The sequence below is a fragment of the Rhododendron vialii genome, chromosome 10a (genome assembly GCF_030253575.1).
Source record: "Rhododendron vialii isolate Sample 1 chromosome 10a, ASM3025357v1".
In the NCBI taxonomy this organism is placed as follows: domain Eukaryota; kingdom Viridiplantae; phylum Streptophyta; class Magnoliopsida; order Ericales; family Ericaceae; genus Rhododendron; species Rhododendron vialii.
The window spans coordinates 36,928,066-36,949,856 of NC_080566.1; the positions used below are offsets into that span (position 1 = coordinate 36,928,066).

At 39.8% G+C, this 21,791-nt stretch overlaps 1 protein-coding gene and 1 pseudogene across 2 annotated transcripts; one reads left to right on the plus strand and one right to left on the minus strand.

Annotated features, from left to right (window-relative positions):
* Positions 1–912: 912 nt before the first annotated feature.
* LOC131303193 (eukaryotic translation initiation factor 3 subunit B-like) lies at positions 913–9,954 on the minus strand (annotated as a pseudogene).
* Position 9,955: 1 nt separating this feature from the next.
* LOC131304123 (AT-hook motif nuclear-localized protein 10-like) lies at positions 9,956–18,803 on the plus strand. Of its 2 annotated transcripts, XM_058331241.1 has the most exons (6): positions 9,956–10,751; positions 12,099–12,151; positions 16,417–16,551; positions 17,187–17,348; positions 18,288–18,345; positions 18,379–18,803. In XM_058331241.1, the coding sequence occupies exons 1-6, from the start codon at positions 10,211–10,213 to the stop codon at positions 18,621–18,623; spliced, it is 1,194 nt and encodes a 397-aa protein (XP_058187224.1). In that variant the 5' UTR covers positions 9,956–10,210; the 3' UTR covers positions 18,624–18,803. The 2 variants fall into 2 exon arrangements, with proteins under 2 accessions (XP_058187224.1, XP_058187226.1); XM_058331243.1 differs by having other exon boundaries at positions 9,958–10,751; positions 18,288–18,803.
* The last annotated feature ends 2,988 nt before the right edge of the window (positions 18,804–21,791 follow it).

Sequence of the window (21,791 nt, forward strand, 5' to 3'; positions counted from 1 at the left end):
TGGAAGGGCAAAGGCATGGGAGAATGTAGTTTGGGATCAGAAAGGGTACATGATCGGACGATTCCCGGACCAGCTGGTGTTGTTCAAGAAGCGTAACATCGCAGAAGGGAAGGGGAGGGTGTGTTGGTAATGACTACACATGAAGCAGTTCATAGATCCCTTACAGTAGAGAGTGAGGACACTGATTTCATAGACAACCCAGCGTGGATAAATATTGTAAAGGCAGTATACCTTCAGTTCCCTAAATACACAGATTTGGCTACTGTGAATAAATTTCCTTCATTTGGACGTGTCGACCTCGTAAGTTCAACTACCTATATTCAATAAATATCATGGTCATTTATCGCTTGACCTAACTACGTGGTTAATACTTAGGTGGGCACATTGGTGAAATCATGCGGCCATACACAGTCAGGAAGGCCAGTATCCACCATAAGGCATATGTAGAAGGAGAATTTGCAAGGAAGATAAAGACGGGTGTTTGCCTCGTTGTAAGAAACATCATTTTGTTCCGACCTCATAAAACTGCATGTATGAATATAACAAGCGCAAACCTTGAATGCGTTATTGAGAAGTCAACACAATTGCAGGATGTGTTTTATTTGTGATTTAGTCTTCAGTTTATTTCTACGTAATCGTGCTTGGTGGTTTAACTTGATGTCATGTATCCACTCATATATGAATTGTTTATTTGGTTGGGTTTGTTCGATATTAGTTATTAATGCAAATTTACTTTTTTATGTCGCATTGGTCTTCACTTCATGACCATAATTTTGTCAGCATGACTTCCAACATATTTATGATCTCGGTGAATGATCAAAATTTCTCACAACACAATTTCATGTTTGAAAAAAAAATGTAAGCTGGAGAGTGTTGCTCTGCATAACGGAAGATGTTAGGGAGTGTATCAGCTCACTCATGCCCAAAGTCGAATAGAACCTCCTCCGAAACATCAACAAACTCTTCAACCTCGACTTCCTTTGCCTCATATTCCTCTTCTTCGTCACTGGCTTGTCCGTCCCTAAGCCACTAACTGTCTGATTTATCATCTTCATGTAATCGCTTCCACTCCAAAACCCATCTCGGTCCTGCTCAGTCAGCAGCGACACGTTTTCGTCCTAATGTATTCATACTTCTTGGTGTACTTCTTCAAGTTCTTGGCAATCTCCTCCTCCTTCTATGGGGTACAAGAAGGATGGTGGGCCTTGGATGCCATAGGAACCATAGGAACTGCAATGATCAACAGAAAACACATACCATAGTCAGGCCATGTCGTATTTGACTACGTAGGCACTAAATTTTCATTTTCGTTCCTGAGAGACTGAAATGGAACACCAGTGAAATTAAGTACTTTCACTGTTTGTAGTAAAAGACAACAGAATGGTGAAACATGTTCTGGAATGATTCTGTCTGTTTGCTTGCCAAAATAACAAAGCAAAATGAAATAAAATCCCTGTTTACACCGGCCATGCAGAAGAGCTCATAATTACTAGCCCAGCAAGATGTTCAAAACTTCTACAAATACAAGATCAACATTTGAGTTGCTTTGATACATCTTCCGTTGTGTAGTCATTGTTTTAAGGAATTTTGATAACTGGAAACAACAGCATGTTTAAGTGAGGATTGGTCTGGACTGGTTCGGTGGCTATCCAATCCTCCTTTTTTAATGTGAGGGATTCCCCACATGTCCAATACTCTTTCATTTCCCTCAACTGCAGGTCATACTTTTCCCTTTGTTTTCAGTCTCTTGTCTCCCCCATGACCTCCAGCCAAAATCAAAGTTCTCCAATTTTCAAATATAGTAAACTGATGACGTAATGTAAGCTGGAGAGTTTTGTTTTCCTTTCAAAAACATTATTGCAATTCATGATAGCATCGTACACATTTGACAAAGTTACAATGAAAGGTGTTCGATCATATAATTTTACACAAGAGTAGGAACTTATAACTGTAGATATCTGATATCTCCACCCATAGAATCTCTATATAGTCTACTAGCGACAATTCTATTTACTTATGTCACTCGTCCATTATATAATGAGATCCATTTTTACCTAAGGTAAATCTACAGGGTCATGAAGACATCCAGGACCATTTCATTTTCAAAATTAAAATGTCATTACAAGCAGCAGCACATGCACCAGTTATGACACGATAGAATGTTTCTTTCGCTATTGATGAATGTGAGAACAAAGTAATTCACCCAAAGCCAGCACAAACATTGGGGTTGACTGCATTAAACCTATTAATTGAATATCAGTAAATATGGTAAAGCAATATCCTAGGCAAATCCAAGGCAGTCATGTATTACTAATTACTCTATCCACAACCCCAAAGGATAAACGTTGCATAATAAGATCAATTCCCCCCCCCCCCCCCCCCCCCAAAACCACCAAATCTTACTTGAAAGAAGTGATCCTCTAGTATGCGATATAGAAGCTTGCCATTAAAACACCAGATGTTGAAACCATTTTCCATCTCGTGAACCAAAGTAACTAAAGTTGTAACATACCTGAATTCACAAGCAGATGAGCTTATAAAGAAAATAAGATGAATTTATTTCAGAAATAAAACAAGGAGTCTATCGCCAGATGTGCGTGTGCGTAAAAAAATCAAGCAAGGATTCTATGCTCTTTCAAGAGAACTGTATATTGAAAGCTAAGGAAATACTAGGGCAGGAAATCGATAAGCTTCAGTTCACTTGAAATCATAAGCAAGTTTTTGCCGAAGCCCCAACTTGGCAATTGACTTTTATTACCTCCAACATAATCGTAACCAAATTCTTCCTACAAATTACCTTCCAGTTGGATCCCATTCAATATCCGTTGCCATGAAATTCTTCATCGACATCATAGAACTCCAACTGTCCATTGAAGCCCTTCAACCCTTCAAGTAAGATGAAACGTCCAGCTGGCGACCAGTACAAAGCAATAGCCTGCTTTCCCTTAAGAGTAGTAAGCTTTGAAACCTAGCCAGAATTATGAGTGCTACGCATGGAGTAGAAACTAATGTCAAGGTTAGGGCTGTCGCCGTAAATGACAGAGAATCTGTGGACCTTCGGAAATCAAGTTCAAATGCAATAATCTTGTCATTTTTGTTCTCTAACTCCAAGAAAACCTCAATGGGTATGTCCTGTTCCTTGATGCGGAACAAAGAAAGGGAACAAAATAAACGGAATATGGAAATGAAACAGCTCGACTCACGCAGGTTGGTTTCCTCTTCCAAGTTCAGGAACAAAGAGTGCAACAATGGGTTCAGTAGGCGACCAACTAATTTCCACAAGGTTTTCAACCTTTATGGATTTGTTGTCAATAAGAGTAAATGTGTCTGTTTCACAGACATAGACAAAGATAACACTTTTACCAATTCAGGGAAAATAATTATCCTCTTTTCCGCCACACCATCACTGATACTCATACATGAGACAACTATGAATAACAATTGCCACAAAGCATCCATCCAAATCATAGATATTTTTAATGCACCTGAAAATAGGCCTGAAAACGCCGCTTACTGCACCTTCAACTGCAAACTGATATGCGCGTCCCTTGAAATCTCTCATCACTATTCCAGTTCTCACATCGAACATATTTAAAACCACCCTGTAGACTATTAACTCACATTAGGGGTGCCTCAAGGAAACAAATCTTTGTCAAAATTACAATGACAATAGTAGTGGAGGAATAGAAATTGTTAAATGAGTATCACGAGGATTGCATGGTTCATGGTTGCTGTACAAAACATGTCTCCCCATGAGATAAATGTATTAACTTTACCTACAGTGAATAACACAAAATCTATGCATCAATCGAAAACCTACAATATATAAAAGGCATAGTATAGAATACTAAAACAATTATGAAAGTAAACTTGGGGATGAGAATAACGCATAAGCCGGTTGAAGCTAGCATCGCCCCAAACAGCAGCCTCCCTGTCTATCTATGAACTGTACCCAAGTAAGTTCCTAGAGGGGACCATTGCACAAAACTTTCCGTCCAAAACTGCCAATAAAGTGCTTTGGATTATTATCTTCCACCCATCTTGAAAGATCAAGACAAATCCCATAGAAGTTGCCCAAATGATACTTCAATGAGTCTTCGGTTCTTGCGACCCAAGATCATTAACCATCTTTAGAGCCGTATTTTATCTTTCAGCTGTCAACCCCTTTGAGCTAGGTACTGTCAATCCAAAGTTTCACTGGCCTTCTTAGCTGGGCCCCTTTGAAAAGGGAATATTTCATACTCCACAGTTATATACAAACATAAGTGCTCTTCGTGATTCAACAGGGTAGTCTGTGTGAAAACCCAATGTACTTTTTTCGTAAAATTTACTTGCTCTTACTACCTCGGAGAATGGTATTCCAGCAGCAAGCAGCAGAAGAAGCAACAGCAAGTAGGAGCAAACAGCATTACCAGCCATGGCAGGCAAACACTACTCTGATCAACAGCAGCCATACATCAACTTACAATCGCCACAAAATGGAATTGAACAATACAATCCACTACTGCAAAGAACTTCAAGTGCTTATTTTCGACTTGCACAAGTGCTGATTCTTGTAAGCTAAAGGTTGGATTACATTCTCAACGCTCACCCAGGCAATGGAGACTTGCATGTGCTTCGATTGTGTCCAGGCTCATGGCAAAGCCCACAAAAAATAGTTTTTTTTTCTTGGAATTGTGACTCAATCCTCTTTTTCTTCGGCCTTCCAGCTGGTCGCTTTGTAGCAGGAGGTCGAAGCGCTTGCATGGGTATGGAAGAAGAGGTGGCTATGTCAAGGTCTTCAGAACCGTACTGGATCTCACGAACTTGTGGCACGATGTTAGTCGAATTAGGCATGTCATGCAAAGGAATGGGAGACATTACGGTCGTGTAAATAAGAAGTTGTGCCTCCACCTTATAGAAAGGATCCACAAGGTTATATATATTGTACGACGAACCTTGTATTGCGCGCACCGCATGCTTGCAAGGGATGCCTTTCATCTGCCAGCGCACACAACTGCAGTAAAAAGGATGGAGCTTGACCGCATGAGATTTCCAGTCGGATGCAAACACGATGAACTCTATGGGAGAAGTGGGTCGACAAGTGAGACCTCGAGATTTTTCCTGAGAATCCTTAATCATTTTGTCTATATTACGACCAACCGGCAAGGGATGCCATTTACCCACCTCCATCTTATGCCTATATAACATGTCAGTGGTGATGGTGACGTGGCCCTTCATGAATTGGATGATGTCCAAGTCTCTCAATTTCAATATCCAATTGTTGAAGCTTTCGGCAATGTTGGTGTACAATTTGTCCCACCTCCGATACGGAAATCGCGCATTCGACCAGTGTTGTGGACCATTTTCTTCAACCCACTTCGACAACTCAGGTGATAGCCCAAACAATTTCGTCAAGTACACCCCATATAGCCGCTCATCACATGCATAGGCAATTTTTGTGAAAAGATGCAATGCCGTCTTCTTGGGGTTCCCCTTCATTCCTTTTGCGGTGGCAAACTTGCTAAAATTTTCCTTCACGTGGCGAACACACCATGCATTGCATTCCTTGCCAAATAATTCATTAACTGCCCTCAACAACCCAGGATTACGGTCTGTCACAACCACAACTTCCTTTCCGGCAACAATTTCCTTCAAGTTATGCATGAACCATAACCAATCCTCGTAGTTCTCTGATGATACAATAGCATATGCAAGAGGGTACAATTGATCATTCGCATCATAGGCAACTGCAGACAAACAACTACCGCGATATGGACCAGTCAAAAAACATGCATCAATAAACAACATCGGGCGACATCCCCCCAAGAACCCCGTAATGCTGCAACCATAAGCGACAAAAAGTTGCTTGAACTTACCATCCTCAGAAGAACTCCAAACTGCCTTCGTGTTGGGAATTGATTCTATAAGACGTTGACACATCCACGGCACTAAGTGATACGTCATGGATACCGGCCCACTTATGAACTCACGGGCACGTTCCCTAGTCCTCCATCCTTGCGAGTAAGTTAGGGGAGTATGGAACGCAAGCTCGTAGTCCTTGCATATGCTCCTTGGGAGGAAATTGGGCTGCCCTGCTATTTTGTCCATGAATATCATACCCATCTCTTTTGCCCGAATCCTTGGCTTGAAATTAGTGTTGTCCTGTGCAATGTGGCAATGTTCATTCTTCATCTTGATGACTCTAATGAGTTCAGACTTACCTTGTGCCCTAGCTGTTAACTTCCATGGACAACCATCAACCACGCAAGCTAACCTATAATAATGACGACTATTGTCCAAATACTTGAAAGTGAACTTGTTCAATGCTGCAAAAAGAATAACAGCCTTCTTGAATAGCGTATGGTTGTCAAACAACTGACCATCACCACTTAGAATGTCTTCACCTCGCCGTTGCGAGTACGGCACCAAACCCATTTCATGGCAAATAGTCAAACTATCTTTGGTAGTCGAAGAAGGTTCTCCTGCGGCAGTGGATGGACTGCTACTCAACAGGTTCGACTCCCTACAAAAAAAAATTGTCTTAGTAGAACACTTGAGTAGGGAACTTATCAAGTAAATCATTAAGGAGACCAATTGCTATACATGTTATGCAACAACCAAGTCAATTAATGAAAAAGTGGATAACAGTAACCTCTTCTTCCAAACCATATGTTACCCATTTGTAACCTCTTCAAAACAATATCACTTTTCACATAAACACAAACATGCAGAATCCTCATATATGTATATGTGTGTGTGTTATATTTAAAAAAAAACAACAGTTATACCTGCTACTTATGTTACATTGTCTTGGTGTGTTCACAAGGGTCTCTTCTTCCACAAATATGTCAACCTCATCCTCATTCAAACAGAACATCATAGAAACACCATCTGCATCCCTCATACGCAAATGCTTCGACTTGTCCTTGCTTGTACTATAAAATAATGACTTCCCATCGGACCTCATATCCATGCGCAAGCAAACTTTCACGACTAACTCCTCAAACGGTATGCCTTCTTCAATGATTGTGGCTTCAGATACACCACCCATATACTTCCCCAAGCTACCATCCGCATTTGCCATGCGCTCACCACCCGAATAACAAAAACACATCAACTTCCGAGGAGTTGTAGACATTGCTGCACAACATCAACTACATATATAAGCATTACGCAATTCATACCCAGTTACATGATACAAGGGACGTTCAATTGTTCGATGAGTCCAATAAAACATGTAACCCTTTACACTACACCCACAACACTTGTTTGGATGAGGTAATTTGTAAATCACACAGGACAGCAATAGGAAGTCAAATTAAATATTTGTATGCAGCAACTACAATGCTGTGCAAAAACCACATCATTTAATCTTTCTAGATTAAGCCACTAAACTCTTTAATACCATATGTTACACACCATCTATAAATCATTTGGGATTAAGAGGATAAGTAAAAGGGACAATTACGGGTCAGAGGTGTTGGCCCGGTTTAATGCAAATTTTACATTTGAATACTAATACTATTACACAGCACCCACAAATTTAATGCTCAAGAACAACACATTAAAGATGATCTAATAAAGCTATGTTGGTCCTCAAATGGAGAAGTAATCTACTACACAACTATTGTAGTAAACATTTAAAAAAGCAGACATACCACCACACTTTCATTATCAATATCGATTTGCATGTGTGCACAAAAGAGGATAGAGATAAATGCTTAAACCGAAAGAAGACCTTTGCCTTAGATACAAGGTTTGGAAACCCGAAGCGCATTCGCTCTTGGGTCATCCTGGCAAAGTTTTCACCAGGGGGTTGGCCTCGTGGTCAGAATAATCCTTTTCGAGACGTTTTACCTGAAACACTGAACAACCTACCTTACGAGTAAAATTGAGTAAAAACGACGAGTTATAACTAAGAACACTACTCACTAGGGGACTTAAGCACCACAATCATACAATCTTAGGTGCTTATCAATAAACTGCATAACTTAGTAGGTTATTAACGATACAATCTATGCCTTACCATCCGCTCTTTCATTCCTGGCAAGGTCTTCCCTTGCAATTGGTTGCATATATATGCATAGGGCAAAGGAGTGAATAGCTTTACCTTTTAACCAAATCAATGACCATACTCATAAACCACATCCCAATAGACTGATTTTCAGCTCCCTACAACACAATTACATACTATAATTAACAAAGAACATTGAAAAGATTCTACCAATTACTACTCAAATCCCTGCCAATTCTCTTAATATTGGGATGGAATTTAACAAATCATCATTATCAAGCCTTGAGGAGAATGCTACTTCTATTCCATGGGGAAAAATCACTTGGTTTATCCATCTTGTCCGCAGGTGGACTTTTATTGAATGGCTGATTTTCTAAGGAGGCTTACAACTAAACGTATGTTTGGAACTTGGGGAAAATAAAGGAAAAGGAAAGGAAAGTGTATAGGAAATTTATTGTGCTTGATTCTTTGTTTTTTTTTTTTCCTTTCTTTTCTTTTCCCTAGGTTTCAAACAAACCCTAAAGATGGACTTGTAGGTTGGGAATGAATGTGAATCCTAATGTGTCCTTCGCAATTCTCACGATTCCCATGAGCATCTATTCTTTGAGTACTCTTATGGTGGACAAATTTGGGGGCTTTAGAGTGTTACATGACAAAGGTGTGCTATGCTTGGCAAAAGAGATGAGCTGGTGGAAAAGGCCATTGAGTTTGCATTACCTCTAGGACGAAAATCAAGAACGTTGATTCTAAAAGGCTTCTAGCTACTGTCAAGAACGTTGATTCTAAAAGGCTTCTAGCTACTGACTAGAGGGTTTCCTTCAGGATCTTTGATCCTCGATCCCGAGGTAGCTTTGCTTACTTCTATTTATACGTTTTGGATTGACTGATTTGTGTTTGTTTCCAGGTTCTATACCTGACTGTCATTTGGGTTTGTTTGCTTTCATGGAATCAATAACCCCAAAAAGAAAAGTTATACATAAAAGGAAAACGGCACAACAACAGTCATTACACACCATTAGAAATATCATTCCTTAGACAATAGGAGCGTAAGAAGGAATACCTATATATATAGGTTCTAATTCATAGAATGCATACAAAGGACACATAAATGAATCACCTTAATGCCCAAGTTTCTATGCCAGAATTGGTACAGTTTTGTGGTATTGTGCATAATATACTGTAACCCAACAGCTCCTCACCAAAAGGGCTCTGATCCCACCTATCAAAAACCAATCTATTTCTTCAAAATCCATTCCCACTTATTAGCATTACAGGTAGCTTTTCTTGAGTAGGTAACAACCTAGCTACAAGCATTATTAACTTAAGCATATCTACTTTTCAACTTGTTCAAGCCATTTCTATTTTGGAACGAGTTACATCAAAAAAGTAAAACAGCACTCCGACACAAACTTATAAGAACAAGTTAGTGTTCATATGCTGGCCAATTTTACTTCCAAACCGCGCCTAGGGTTTCATAGTAACCCTTACCCCCTGCAACTCCAATTTTACAAGCGTCATAATGGATTTTGCTTATTTTTTTCGCGACTCCGATGCTCCGATCTGGTTTTTCAACCAAAAAATCGTCTCCAATAGCAGAACAAATAAAGAGAGCAGAGAACCCCAGAGAGAGAGGATAAAGCAAAGAACAACGAAGAGAAGAGAGGAAGGAGAGAGAGAACGAGAGAGAGAACGAGAGAGAGAGGAACATACCAGTTGTGCAGAGAGAGAGGAGAGTCCGTTGATGAGAGCAGTAGACGATGAGGAAGGATTTGGGAGCAATTGAGAATTAGGGCTTTTTTACTGGTATATAAAAGGGAGGGTATAATTGTCAATTCAACTTCACACACCATGTCTTGGTAAATATTTGTCCTTGTGTCATTAGAATGGTGATTTGGAGAGTCAAGACCATCAGATGGTAAATAAACCTGGTCCACGCCTCTGCCCGGTGATTTTCCCATATAATCTGAGTTCAAAATTTTTCCTTTTGTGTTTTCCCATTTATTATTCCTGTGTGTAAAATCAGGGTTTCCCGTTCCACCCACCTGTTGTTGCTGCCTCTTCTTCGCCTAAAATCCCAAATTCAACATTCTCATTCTGGTTTTTCTAGGCTAGGTGTTTCGGGTTTTGTAGAAAAATCTTTTCTAGGGTTGGGTTTTAAGGTTTTCTTGAAAAAATCTTTCTGAGGTTTACGGTATACAGAGTAAAGTTCCGACTATGGATTCATACGGTGTTGTAAATCCCAACACCACCATTCCGGGCTTTCAACCCAACATGCGCGTAGCCTACAGCACCGACGGCGCCGCCGTGTACAGCCCCATGATACCGCCGCCGCCGCCGTTTCAAGGCGGCGGTGGCGGGTCTCCCGCGGTGCCGCCGTCGCAGGCCAAGAAGAAGCGCGGTAGGCCTAGGAAGTACGAAGTCGAAGGTGGTACTACCATGTCTCCACTGCCGCTGCCGCCGCAGACGGAGGTGGGATTTCAGCCGAGTGGCGGCGGCGGGGGTGGGACTTACCTGGATGCGGAGGACAGTGGCGGGATTCCAGAGATCAAGAAGACGCGCGGCAGGCCCAGAAAGTGCACCGTGGAGGGTGGTGGTGTGCCTTCGGCGGCCGCGGCGGCGGCGCAGCTGGAGGCGGTTTTTCAGGCGAGTGGGTTGTCGTCTCCGGCTATCATGGGGTCTGCTTCTGCTGGGAAGAAGGCAATGGGAAGGCCGAAGGGTGCCAAGGGACGGAAACAGGAACAAGTTGCTGACATGGGTGGGTCTCTATTTATGCAGAGATATCCATATACTATTCTGTTAGATGGGTGATAAGCCGTGGTTTTTTTCTTTTTTCTTTTTTTAAGAACAATGAATTAAAAGCCCCTTTACGCCAAATCTTTGACCACTAGGTCCCCAAGACTTGGGGCTTTGGGTTTGCTCCAGGTATGAGGTTCGATGCTATCAACTTCTTTGGCCAGTTCGTATCTGGCTTTAATTGAGACCTTCGCAAGTGGATGTGTAGTCGAGGTGCGCGAAAATTGGCCTACACAAGTGAGTTGAGTTATCAAAAAAAATTAAAGTCCCCTTTGGATTTTGGTATTTCATAAGAAAAGAAAAGAAAGGGTTATGGTTTCTTGCCAAATTACTCGCTCGGATGGAGGATGGAGTATTTTGGTGAGAAATGGAGAGAAAAGTACAAAGAATGTATTTTTTTATTGGCTCTTCTCCTTTCTTGTCTCATCCCTCCTCATCGTCTAAGGGGTTGTGTTATTATTAGTAGAGAGGCTTTTAGATTGTCAAAAAGGAGGCAAAAGAAAGGATTTTAATGGATGTAGTTGGTGAGAAAACAAAAAATGGACTACTCAGAACATAAGTTGTCATCATGTCTTACCTCTTTGTTATTATCCAAATAAGTAAAACAGGGTTCTAGGTTCTTTCTCTTTCTCGAATTCAAAGGGATGTGAAAACATTCAAGTAAACAAAAAGGAATGTTCTGGGATGGTAGAAGAAAGAGTGTGAAAATCAACTCTTTTTTAATTGTTACTACTCTCTTATTGGACTTTTGTCAGGTGCTTTTGCTTTTTATATTAGTTGCAAGTTTGGATAGTATTTCTTCTGTCGTTTTCGAGAATCAATATTCTTTAATACTGTTTGGGTCCGGGAAATTATGGAATAAGGGTACTTGTATTTGTTTATCCATTTATTTTTCATTTCTGGGGAGGAAGGAGTGGAAAGGGGGATTTTGGTTTATTTGTGCTCTAGGACTGGTGTTTATGATTAGCTGCATCCTGCATGCCGCATGATAGTGTACCGTCTTATTTAACGAAATAAAACAATTTCCCATTCCTTGCTCGTTACGTGCCTGTCTTTTTCAGCTATGTTGATCGATTTTGTTTGGTATGAAAACAAGAATTCATCTTCAGCCAGAACTTTTTTTTTTTTTTTTCATTTTTCTTAGGCCAGGTGCTCTAAAGTCTTGTAGTATTTGTTCCCACATTTTGTTTTAGTGCATGTAAGTTTTAATTGCACTTATGTGTTCAGTTTGTATGTTGTTTTTATTTAAAGCAATTGCTTATATCAGACTATTAGCATTTCTGGAGTTTTGATAAATATTAATTTTCAGGGTCAGCAGGACTTGGGTTTACGCCACATGTCATAATAGTACAAGCTGGAGAGGTGGTCATCAATCCTATAATATTCCTCTTTACTTTTCTGCAATATTCCTGTTTCATACTAGTAGAATTTGGTTTAAAGATCAGTGGAAAAGTAGTTGATAATCATGGAAGTAGTCCCAAGACTAATTTGTTCTCTTGATTCTTGAATGAGGAGGTTTGTGTTTTCACATCAACAGAATGATATTCATGCATGAAAAACCAAAAGGCATTTGAATGACGGTGTTGTCGTTGCTTTTATTGCTTTGGAAGTAGTTATTCATGAGAAGTTCCAGACTTATCTGCCCCTTGATTTGTTACAGTATATTCCTAAACAAGCTTTGTCCCAGTTATTTTGTTATTCAGTTTCATTATTAGCCTTGTAGTTGTGATGATGATTTATCATTCTCTCCGTAACAAGTAAGAAATAGCCAATGATCTACACCATTTATGATGCAAACTCCTAGCCGTTTATACATAGGTAGGTCCGATATTTGTGACTTGGTCAAGAGCTGTTACACATGTTAGGATTCAGTTATGCTTTTTTTCATTTCAATTTCAATGTCAATACATGTTTTTACTGCTTCAAGTGTCCGAAATTTGCATACTCTCATCCATGTGCATGATTTTATTGCTTCACAAAGTTGTTGTGCTGTGATAAGTAAATGTGACCAGAACAAGGTTGTCAAATCATGAATTTCGAAACTCAAAATGGTCCTTTACCGAATCGTGAATCTCTGTGATTCGGTCATGGTTTTTAAGATATGTGGAAAAAGCTATTTTATGCATTTGGATGAGAAAATACGTAAATCAAAGTTCTATGCCTCAATCATTTAAAAATTTGTTTTAAACGGTTGATAATCATGTCTATCGGTAAGACATTTGCTTCAATTGCAACTTTTGAGAGATGTGGATTCGCGAATTCTAACAAGGCCCTATTCGTGGAAAAGAGTTTAAAAAACTTGAAAGTTCAAACAAACCTTTTTGAATGTCTTTAGGATCATTGTATATCATCTTGTTTCCTATGGCCTTAAAAAGTTAGTTGATGCAGTCAATAAAGGGAGCAAGAAAGAACAAGATCAAGGAAGTAGTCACATTTGGAAATTACATAGTTTCAAGCCAAACTCTTTTGGGATCAGTTGGATTAATCATTAATGTATGGGGATGTCTCTACTTCTAATAGAGTCTGGGTTGTGCTTATTATAGGTTAAGTATGCTGCCAGTCAAATTTATTGTCGAAGGGTATATTTGTTGTTCTGAAACATGGGCCGTAGGGGTCTCCCATGGGTGACCGTCTTGGGCTTCAAGTCATTTGTTTGGTGTATAATTGTGATTCCTCATATAGGTTTTGGAAATCTAAGAAATTAGTTGTTCCTTTTCCATAGTCTTTGTTGGTTTAGGATCAGGAAAAGCCCTATTTTGATTGTGTTTCTCCTATTTTGGTAAGCCCTAACCCTAAACCTTCCATTCAATACAAAAACCCTCACTTCCTTCATTGTTCTACATCTGTTTGGTATCAGAGCAAAAGATCCTATCGTCAAGATCACCTTCTGAAAAATGTCTATGGGCTTTGGGAGACCCATTGTTAGATGGGTATTTTCTGAGAGCAAATGAGATTCTCTTCAAAATCATGGAGAAGCTTGATCGCTTTAGTTTTTGATTGAATGCTTTGGAAAGTTGACCTACAGAAGCGAGATGATGAATCACCAGATTATTGCAGTAGAAAATGCTTTATTTATGTAGTAAAAGCACCACGCGTGGCTCACCATACTGTTATGGAAGAGGCTGGAGTTGGAGCTATAGAACATGTAGGTTCTTATGCTGAGAAGTGAAGAACCAGCTGCTGATCCAAATATAATCTTCAATGGTCGATAAACCACTCTATGTGGTTTGGCATGTTGACCCTTTGGAGGTTGGAAACTTGCTGAGAGATGTGGTGCCAACAAAGCTATTTAATGATTCCCCACCCATGCATATTACCAAGCACGCTATAGATCCTATACAAGAGTCTCAACTGCTTAACCTTCCCCCATGTCTTGCCAAAATGAGTGTGTAAAGGACCGATAGCGATATCGACTCCAGATATTATTCAACACGGAAAGAGTGCATTGCATGTTGACATTCTAGTTAAGGAAGGGGGTCAAAATATGGAATCCTTGATTATCAATATGAGTGGGAGCATCAAGCATGAACATTGCAGTGCATATGAAAAAAGAATTGGAATGAATGGGAAATTTTTTTCAGCCCAAGACTTGAACCAATTCAAGGATGCGTTTTCTCCTGCTGATTTTGTCATTTTGGAAAAGTTCAACGTTGCAATTGAAAAGATCTCATTGTTCTCCTTGTTATCTCCATTGAATGAAGATGAGAATGATGCCATACGATGCTATGGATGCAATTGAAAAGTTCATGGTTTCTCATACTTGTCCGACAAGGTGAGAATGATGCCCGTATAGGGTGCTAGAAAGAACAAGATAAAGGAAGTATTTGCATTTGGAAATTGCTTAGTTTCAAGCCAAACTTATTTGGGATCAATTGGATTAATGTATTGGGATGTCTCTAGTTCTAGTAGAGTCTTGGTTATGCCCATTATAGGTTAAGTATGATGCTAGTCATTGCCCATTCCAAAAAAGAGAGTATGATGCTGGTCATATTTATAGTCAAAGGGTATTTATGTATTTCTAAAATTATAAAACAGGGGCCATAGGGGTCGCCCATGGGTGACAGTCTTGGGCGTCAAATTTATTTGGTTTATGGAAAATGCTAACCTCTGCCCTAAGGGTGGAGGATAATAGGTAAAAGGTGCATTGATATTCGAGAAAAGTTTATTGATATTTGTGAAAGCGTATTAATATCCATGAGCTATGTATTGATGTCCAAACGTGTTTGAAATTATTGGCATATTATCCTCCGCCTAGTTGGCAGAGGTTAGCAAGACCGTTGGTTTAAAATTACGAGTCCTCTTCAGTATCATATAGGCTTGGAAATCTAAGGAATTAGCAGTTTCCTTTTCCATGGTTGGTTTAGAAAGTCCCCAACCCCAACCCTATTATGAAATGTCATGCTTCTAGTTTTATAGAGTAGAATATTATGAGAAATTTTAAAGCTTTTGATGCCTCCTTTATGGTTTGTGTGATGCAATTAAACCCTGTGATGCCTAAACCCTCTAAGATTGATTCCTAGAGCTTTCTTCTTATTTTTTCTCTTTCATTCTTGTTTTCTGTGATGCAATCAGTCACAGGTACAATTCACAACACAAGGACAGCCGTATTTTGGTTGCGTTTTTCCTATTTTGTTAAGCCCTATCCCTAAACCTTCCATTCAATATTCAATACAATAACCCTACACTACCTTTATTGTCCTTCACCATTTGTTTATACCCATTTCCGACAAAATAAATTAAATAAAAGAGCCAAACACCGAATTCACTGAATCTAAAGATTCACCGATTCACCCACGATCACATTTATTTCCGATTCATGCAACCTATTCTTATTGATGGTCATGGCCCACTTAATCGTATCTAATCGTACATGAATAATATGATTCTAACAAATATGGCCAGAATATTATGCCTTGTGTGATCAACTGAAGGATGAATTCCGTGGGTGGAATATGCAATTAGGCAGAACTTATTCTTCTCATTCCCGTAGTTCTGCTTATCTGGAAACTTTTTTGTTTGAGATTATTGTCATTTGTCACGCTCAAAGTATAATTGTTGACGAGGCAAGAAAGTAAATTGAAGCAGACTTAGAGGGATGATACTCCTGTATAGAGTTGTGCAACATTACGGCTGTACAGATTAGGGTTTTGTTTAGAGGTGAGGTCATAGCATTAACCTGAAGATATGTAATACCATTTAGGTATGATGTCACATTGATGATATAATTACACCTTTAAACGCTTCAGAAAATTGAGTCCTTTATGCTTGCATGCTCATTGTTATGTATTTAGAGGGCTGCATGTGGAGATTCTGTCTACTCTTTTATATCATCATTGACCATCCGTTGGTAGTGCAAACTGTAATTGTTCCTGATGCTACACGTGAGTTAACTTTAAGTGCTGATCCATGGAATTAGCTTCTCTTGGCATCACCATAAAGCAATGGGTATGCATTCATGATGTGCTATTATATACTTGGATGTCAGATAATGTTTTCCTTGTTAAGGAGGTTTTTGTGTGTGAAACTGAAGAATTAAGTGTTGGTTGATTTATTTGTTAATTGCATTGTAATTTTTGATTACGATATGTCAACTCTCTAATTTAGCATTTACTTTTTCTGTTTCTCAGGATATATCCACAAGAATAATGTCGTTTTCTGAAAATGGTACGAGAGGTCTTTGCGTTCTGTCAGCAAATGGTACCGTATCCAAAGTAACACTTCGTCATGCGTCAACATCTGGTGGAGCCGTAGTAACATATGAGGTGATAGTCTGATACTTCTTCTATCTATGTTACCTGTGCTTACCAATGATGAACTGCATGGGATTATGGTTTTGTATTTCGAGATAGTCTTTCTACTACACTTGCCAATCTTCCTAAATATATGAAGCTATGGCACGGAATAAAAGTTTAATTCACTTTTTAGGTCCATGATGCATTATGATGTAGTTGTAGATATCAAGAAAGGGAGCTGGAGAATAGAAAAGAAAATGGAATCGGAGAGCCAAAGTTTGTAAAAGAGCTTTTTTGACGAGCATATGCATCTTTCTTGGTATATAAGTAGTACATGAGGGCAGATTAGCTTTGACAATAAGTTAGAAAGGACGTATCACCATAACCCTAGCAAATATTAAATCCACATGTAGATATCTTGCACCCTTGGTTTACAAGGATCATCCAGCAGAGTTTGCAGTTTCTTATGGAAAATGGATATGATAATCCTATAAGTACGGGTCCATCTTTGTTTCAAATGTCATGGATGGGACATTCTTTCCTTTGTAGTTCATTAAATCAAGTCCCCATCCTAAAAAGTGACTTTTTTTTTTTGCCTGTGTTACTGTGTATAAGTATTTGAAATCTTAAATCACCAGAGATGCTCATGCAGACTGCTTTTGCAGGGACGCTATGACATCCTCCGTCTTTCTAACCCTGACATGCTCGTAGAGACTGGTGGTCAGTGCAGCAGAACCGGCAGGTTAAGTGTGACGTTAGCTGGGCCTGACGGTCGTATTTTTGGTGGCAGTGTGGCAGGGGTTCTAACTGCAGCCAGTCCAGTGCAGGTATATTTGACTTTCAATTGCAAGTTTATTTCTCTCTCTTTTTTAGGATTCAACTCATCTCCCAGCTTGAATCATTTTCTTCAGGGTCCAGTGAGGTATTATGAAGATGCTACTGTTTTAGAAAATTCTTGGATATTCGTTACTTCTATATGTATCCCGCCATTGAAATTCTGCAACTGAGGAACTTTTCTCTACTCTCCCTTAGCTGATTCTCTCCCACTAGCAAATTTCTTTCGTTAGCAGAAACATGCTTGCTTCTTTTAATTCCATGAAAACCTCACCTTTTCTTTCAGTCTTTTCATCGTGGAGATTTGTCTTTTGCTTCAAAACTTGTGTTCCAATGAGATGCTTATTGCGATGTGAGGACCTCATTTGGGTTTTACCAATTTTAGATGTTCACACCTGATGTATGAAATATCACGGATTCAGTTATTTTCTGTTAGCTGTTCAAAAAAAGAAGTTATGTTCTGTTACATAAGCACTAAGATAACGGTCCTTGACCTTGGTTCCTTAATTTCTGATAGCTATGTTGTTATATTTGCTCTAGTTTCTATCTCATCTTAGTGCTTACTGATTTCTCCAAATTTAAATCGAGCTCCTGGTGACCATTTATCTTCTTCGGCCTCGAATTTGAGTGTATCCTCAAACAAACACTCTTTAGCTACCTGTAAAGTTTCATATATTTGCGTCCCACCAGTAAGGTTTGATTTAGTTGCATCCCATCTCAGTAACTTTACATGTAATATGGGGAGGGAAAAGAAAATCTTGGGGATTTCCCGGCACAGACTAAAGGCCCATCTCCCCATACCTTCCCTTTTCCCTCGATAAATCCTTTCACAAATCCTTAGATTCAAATACGGTACTAAATATATGCACTACACAGAGTGGTTCTAGTGCACATTTATTCAATGCCTTGGTCACATCTTGGTTCTGTTGCAGGTGGTCTTGGGCTATTTGATTTCAGGCCAGGAGGATTTCATATTGCCGACTCAAGCAGGCCTGGAGGATTTCAAATCACCAACCCAAGCAGGCCGGGAGGATTTCAAATCACCAACCCAAGCAGGCCGGGAGGATTTCAAATCACCAACCCAAGCTGGTCCTTCAACTGCTCCACCAAACGTCGTTCCTGGAGCATCAGCTGCTGGAAGCCCAATATCATGGGGAACCATGAGTGATTCCTCGGGTGGCCCCGGAAGTCCTCTTAACCAGAGCACCCAAGCATACAACAACGGCAGTAATCAACAAGAAATGAACTCCTTATCTTGGCTTAACTGATGCTGTAGAACTTGTGACCTGTTTCTGGCTTTTCTGTAGCCATTAGTTGCAACTAGAGAAGGACCATTGCAACATTCCGGTTCCAATTTACCGGCTGCATTTCCAGTTATGACATGAAAACATTTGAACGATTCTTTGACAGCTCTAAAGTTGATTGTGATTTCTTTTTTGAACGGCAAAGTTGGTTGCGATTGGTCGGTCGGCCACTGTGGGTTTGTTACCAGCATTCTCTACGACTTGATCTGTTACCTCTCAGGGAGATGAGGAGAATTGTGCTCCAGATTACCTCTGTGGGAGATGAGGAGGAGAATTGTTCCTGGAGCACGGAATTACTTGAGTTATTCTAGTAGAATATCAATTCACAGGGGAATACGCCGGATAGGGAAATTTTTAATTTGGTTCTTCAAGAGCAATGCTCCTCTCTTCGCATAGGTGTGCGACCACTTGTAAGTGCTAGGGTTTTTCACTTTTTGTGAGAGGGAGCATACTGCAAGGCAAGCGTGCTTGGCTAACGGTTTTTCATACCTCATGACAACGTGCCCGGGGTATCTTCTTGTTGAGACGAAGCTTTGCGCTCGGCTTCTTTGTTTCTCCTACCCCCTTGGCACCCAAATACCTTGGGCAGGTCCTGTTAGTGGGCTCAACTGTTTCATGAGGTTCTGAAGATGTGTGTCAAAGAGAATTTTGAAGGAATGGTTGGAAGATATTTAGGGTTTTTATTCTCCCCCCCTTTGTTTCTCCTATCCCTTGGCACCCAAATACCTTGGGCAGGTCCTGTTAGTGGGCCCAACTGTTTCATGAGGTCCTGAAGATGTATGTCAGAGAGAATCTTGAAGGAATGGTTGGAAGATATTTAGGGTTTTTATTCTCCCCCCCATACTCGATCTTTTTGGGTAGCTTAACAAGATGAATGATTAGGATCATCAAAATAGACATGATTCTGTAGGTCTAATAGATGACAAAAACACGTAATCGTAAGAGACATAGGTTTTGATCCAGTGCGCTAATCCATCTATTTTGAATAGCTTAACAAGATGATGATTAGAATCATCAAAATAGACATGGATGGGTCACATAGTGCCAACTAATTCTGTAGGTCTAATAGATGATAAAAACACGTTCTCGTAAGAGACATAGGTTTTGAACCAGTGCATTAATCCATCTACAGTATTTTTTGTAAAAAGAAATGTGATTCAAAATTACATAAATCGAAATCCAATCCACAAAAACTTTTGAAATAATTAATGTTGATGCGAAAGTAAGTTTATTTGTGAAATAATTAATGTTTATTTGTGAATGTGGCTCCTTTTTTATTATCAAAAAAAAGAAGAAGTTTATTTGTGAATGTAGGTCCGGAAAAGGCCCCGACTCTATTGGACTGAATATACTGATAATACTTCATTTTGGGCCGCCTAGGCCTAATAGAGTGTACTTTAAGCAAGTAAGGACCACAATTGGCTTTGTTCAGTTGCCTTGAGTTTTGTTTCACATAGGATGAATATTATCTTTCTTTTTATTGGTTGAAATAGTGTAGATTTCACTACAAAGTGATGTCATATTTACCAAATAGTATATTGCAGCCTTGCAGGGTGGGACTTATACCATTTCAAAAAATAAGAGAGAGGGTAATATTCACCCTCTTTTGAGGGTGAACAAAATTGCGCTCTGTTCAGTTGGGGTTTTCAGAACCACCATTCCTCTGTCAACACGGTTATCTAACTCTCCCCGAGAAAAAAAAAAAAAAACCTCCCTCAAAACATTTACAAAGCAAGTCCATGTCTTTTCCTCGGGTAATTGTTCGGTGGCGGTATCCCAACATCTTTATTTGCACGAAAACTTATTCTAAGCCTCTGGGACACTACCACGTGGTGTCCCATGCCCTTTCTCCGCTACACATTGTTGGATCAAAGAGAAAATGTATGGACCCCATACAAATGTGTGGTTGGATTAAAGATAAAATGTATGGACCTCACACAAATATGTGATGGAGAAAGATAATAAGACATTTTTACCACACACTTAGTACTAGACTCCACAGCAACGTGTGATTGATAAAAATAATAAGACACCACGTGACAGTGTTCCAAAACCGTCCCAATAATTTCAATAATTTGTCCTTTTCCTTGTCAATGAGGGGCCTTGGGGGACAGATCACGTGAGGTTGCCCACATGGAAGGTTACACATACCTAAAAAAGGAAGGGTAGAAACGGTTGTGGCGTGACTACTGAGAGAGAGGGAGAGAGAGAGAGACAGTGAGAGTGAGCATAGTTGGAAAGCCAGCTGGATAAGGTTAGATTGGCTATGGACGTGGGCTGGCTTTTCCTGTTCACGTGTCCACCCTACCAACCATGGACACCTGTATCGCTGCACTTTACTCCTGCATTCATTTGGCAGTTAGAATGACGGCACATGCCACCACCCTGCCTGGGCTATCTTGCTAGGGGTGGGATCCGGAGATCTTATAGGGCATCTCGCTCTTCAAAGTTGTAATACGGCTGTTTCGGTCGTTCATTTTAGCAATGGACGGCTCAGATTATTGAATTTTAATCTGAGCAGTGAACGGTTCAAATCAGTAGAAGTTCGAATTAAATTTGAGTCATCGATGCCGAAATGGACAACTAGGAAACCAGTTTGCCATCTTATTTTGTTCGAAAAAAGGGGATCCACGATATGTGTCTGTCAACAAATTTGACTTATCTAAAAGAGTAGTTGATGTACTTTTTGATGAAGAAAGGCATCCTGTAGTGCAGCTGTACACTATAGGAAAACCCCAATATGATACAGGTCTGGTTTGAACATATTTTTGGACCAAACTAGTTATTCGGTTTGGAGAAGTAAGAAACCAGAATCGGTTGACACTAATCCGGTCCTATTTCATTCGGTTTATCCGGTTTTGGTTCGGCTTTCAGGCCACGGGAACCGGGAACCGAACCGGTTTAATTTTTTTGAAAAACTCCAAGCAGGAAATCGAACCGGATTTTAAAAAAAAATGGAAGGAAAATAACCGGTCCAATTTTTCGGTTTTAAATGTTAGCCCTCTATATATCTTGTGCATGTAATGGTGAACCAACGTGGCATGTTATGGTGTCATCGATTTATTCACGTATGGTCGTTTGCGTACTCGGGAATCCCGAGACCGAGTTAGGTAACGAATCACAATACCAGTT

What these genes read in the sequence shown, in the direction of transcription:
- LOC131304123 (XM_058331243.1), top strand. Translation starts at nt 10,211, where the DNA reads ATGGATTCATACGGTGTTGTAAATCCCAACACCACCATTCCGGGCTTT. An exon ending in TAATAGTACAAGCTGGAGAG is followed by an intron (nt 12,152 to 16,416) that starts GTGGTCATCAAT and finishes TCTGTTTCTCAG; the next exon opens with GATATATCCACAAGAATAAT. An exon ending in CTGCAGCCAGTCCAGTGCAG is followed by an intron (nt 17,349 to 18,287) that starts GTATATTTGACT and finishes GTTCTGTTGCAG; the next exon opens with GTGGTCTTGGGCTATTTGAT.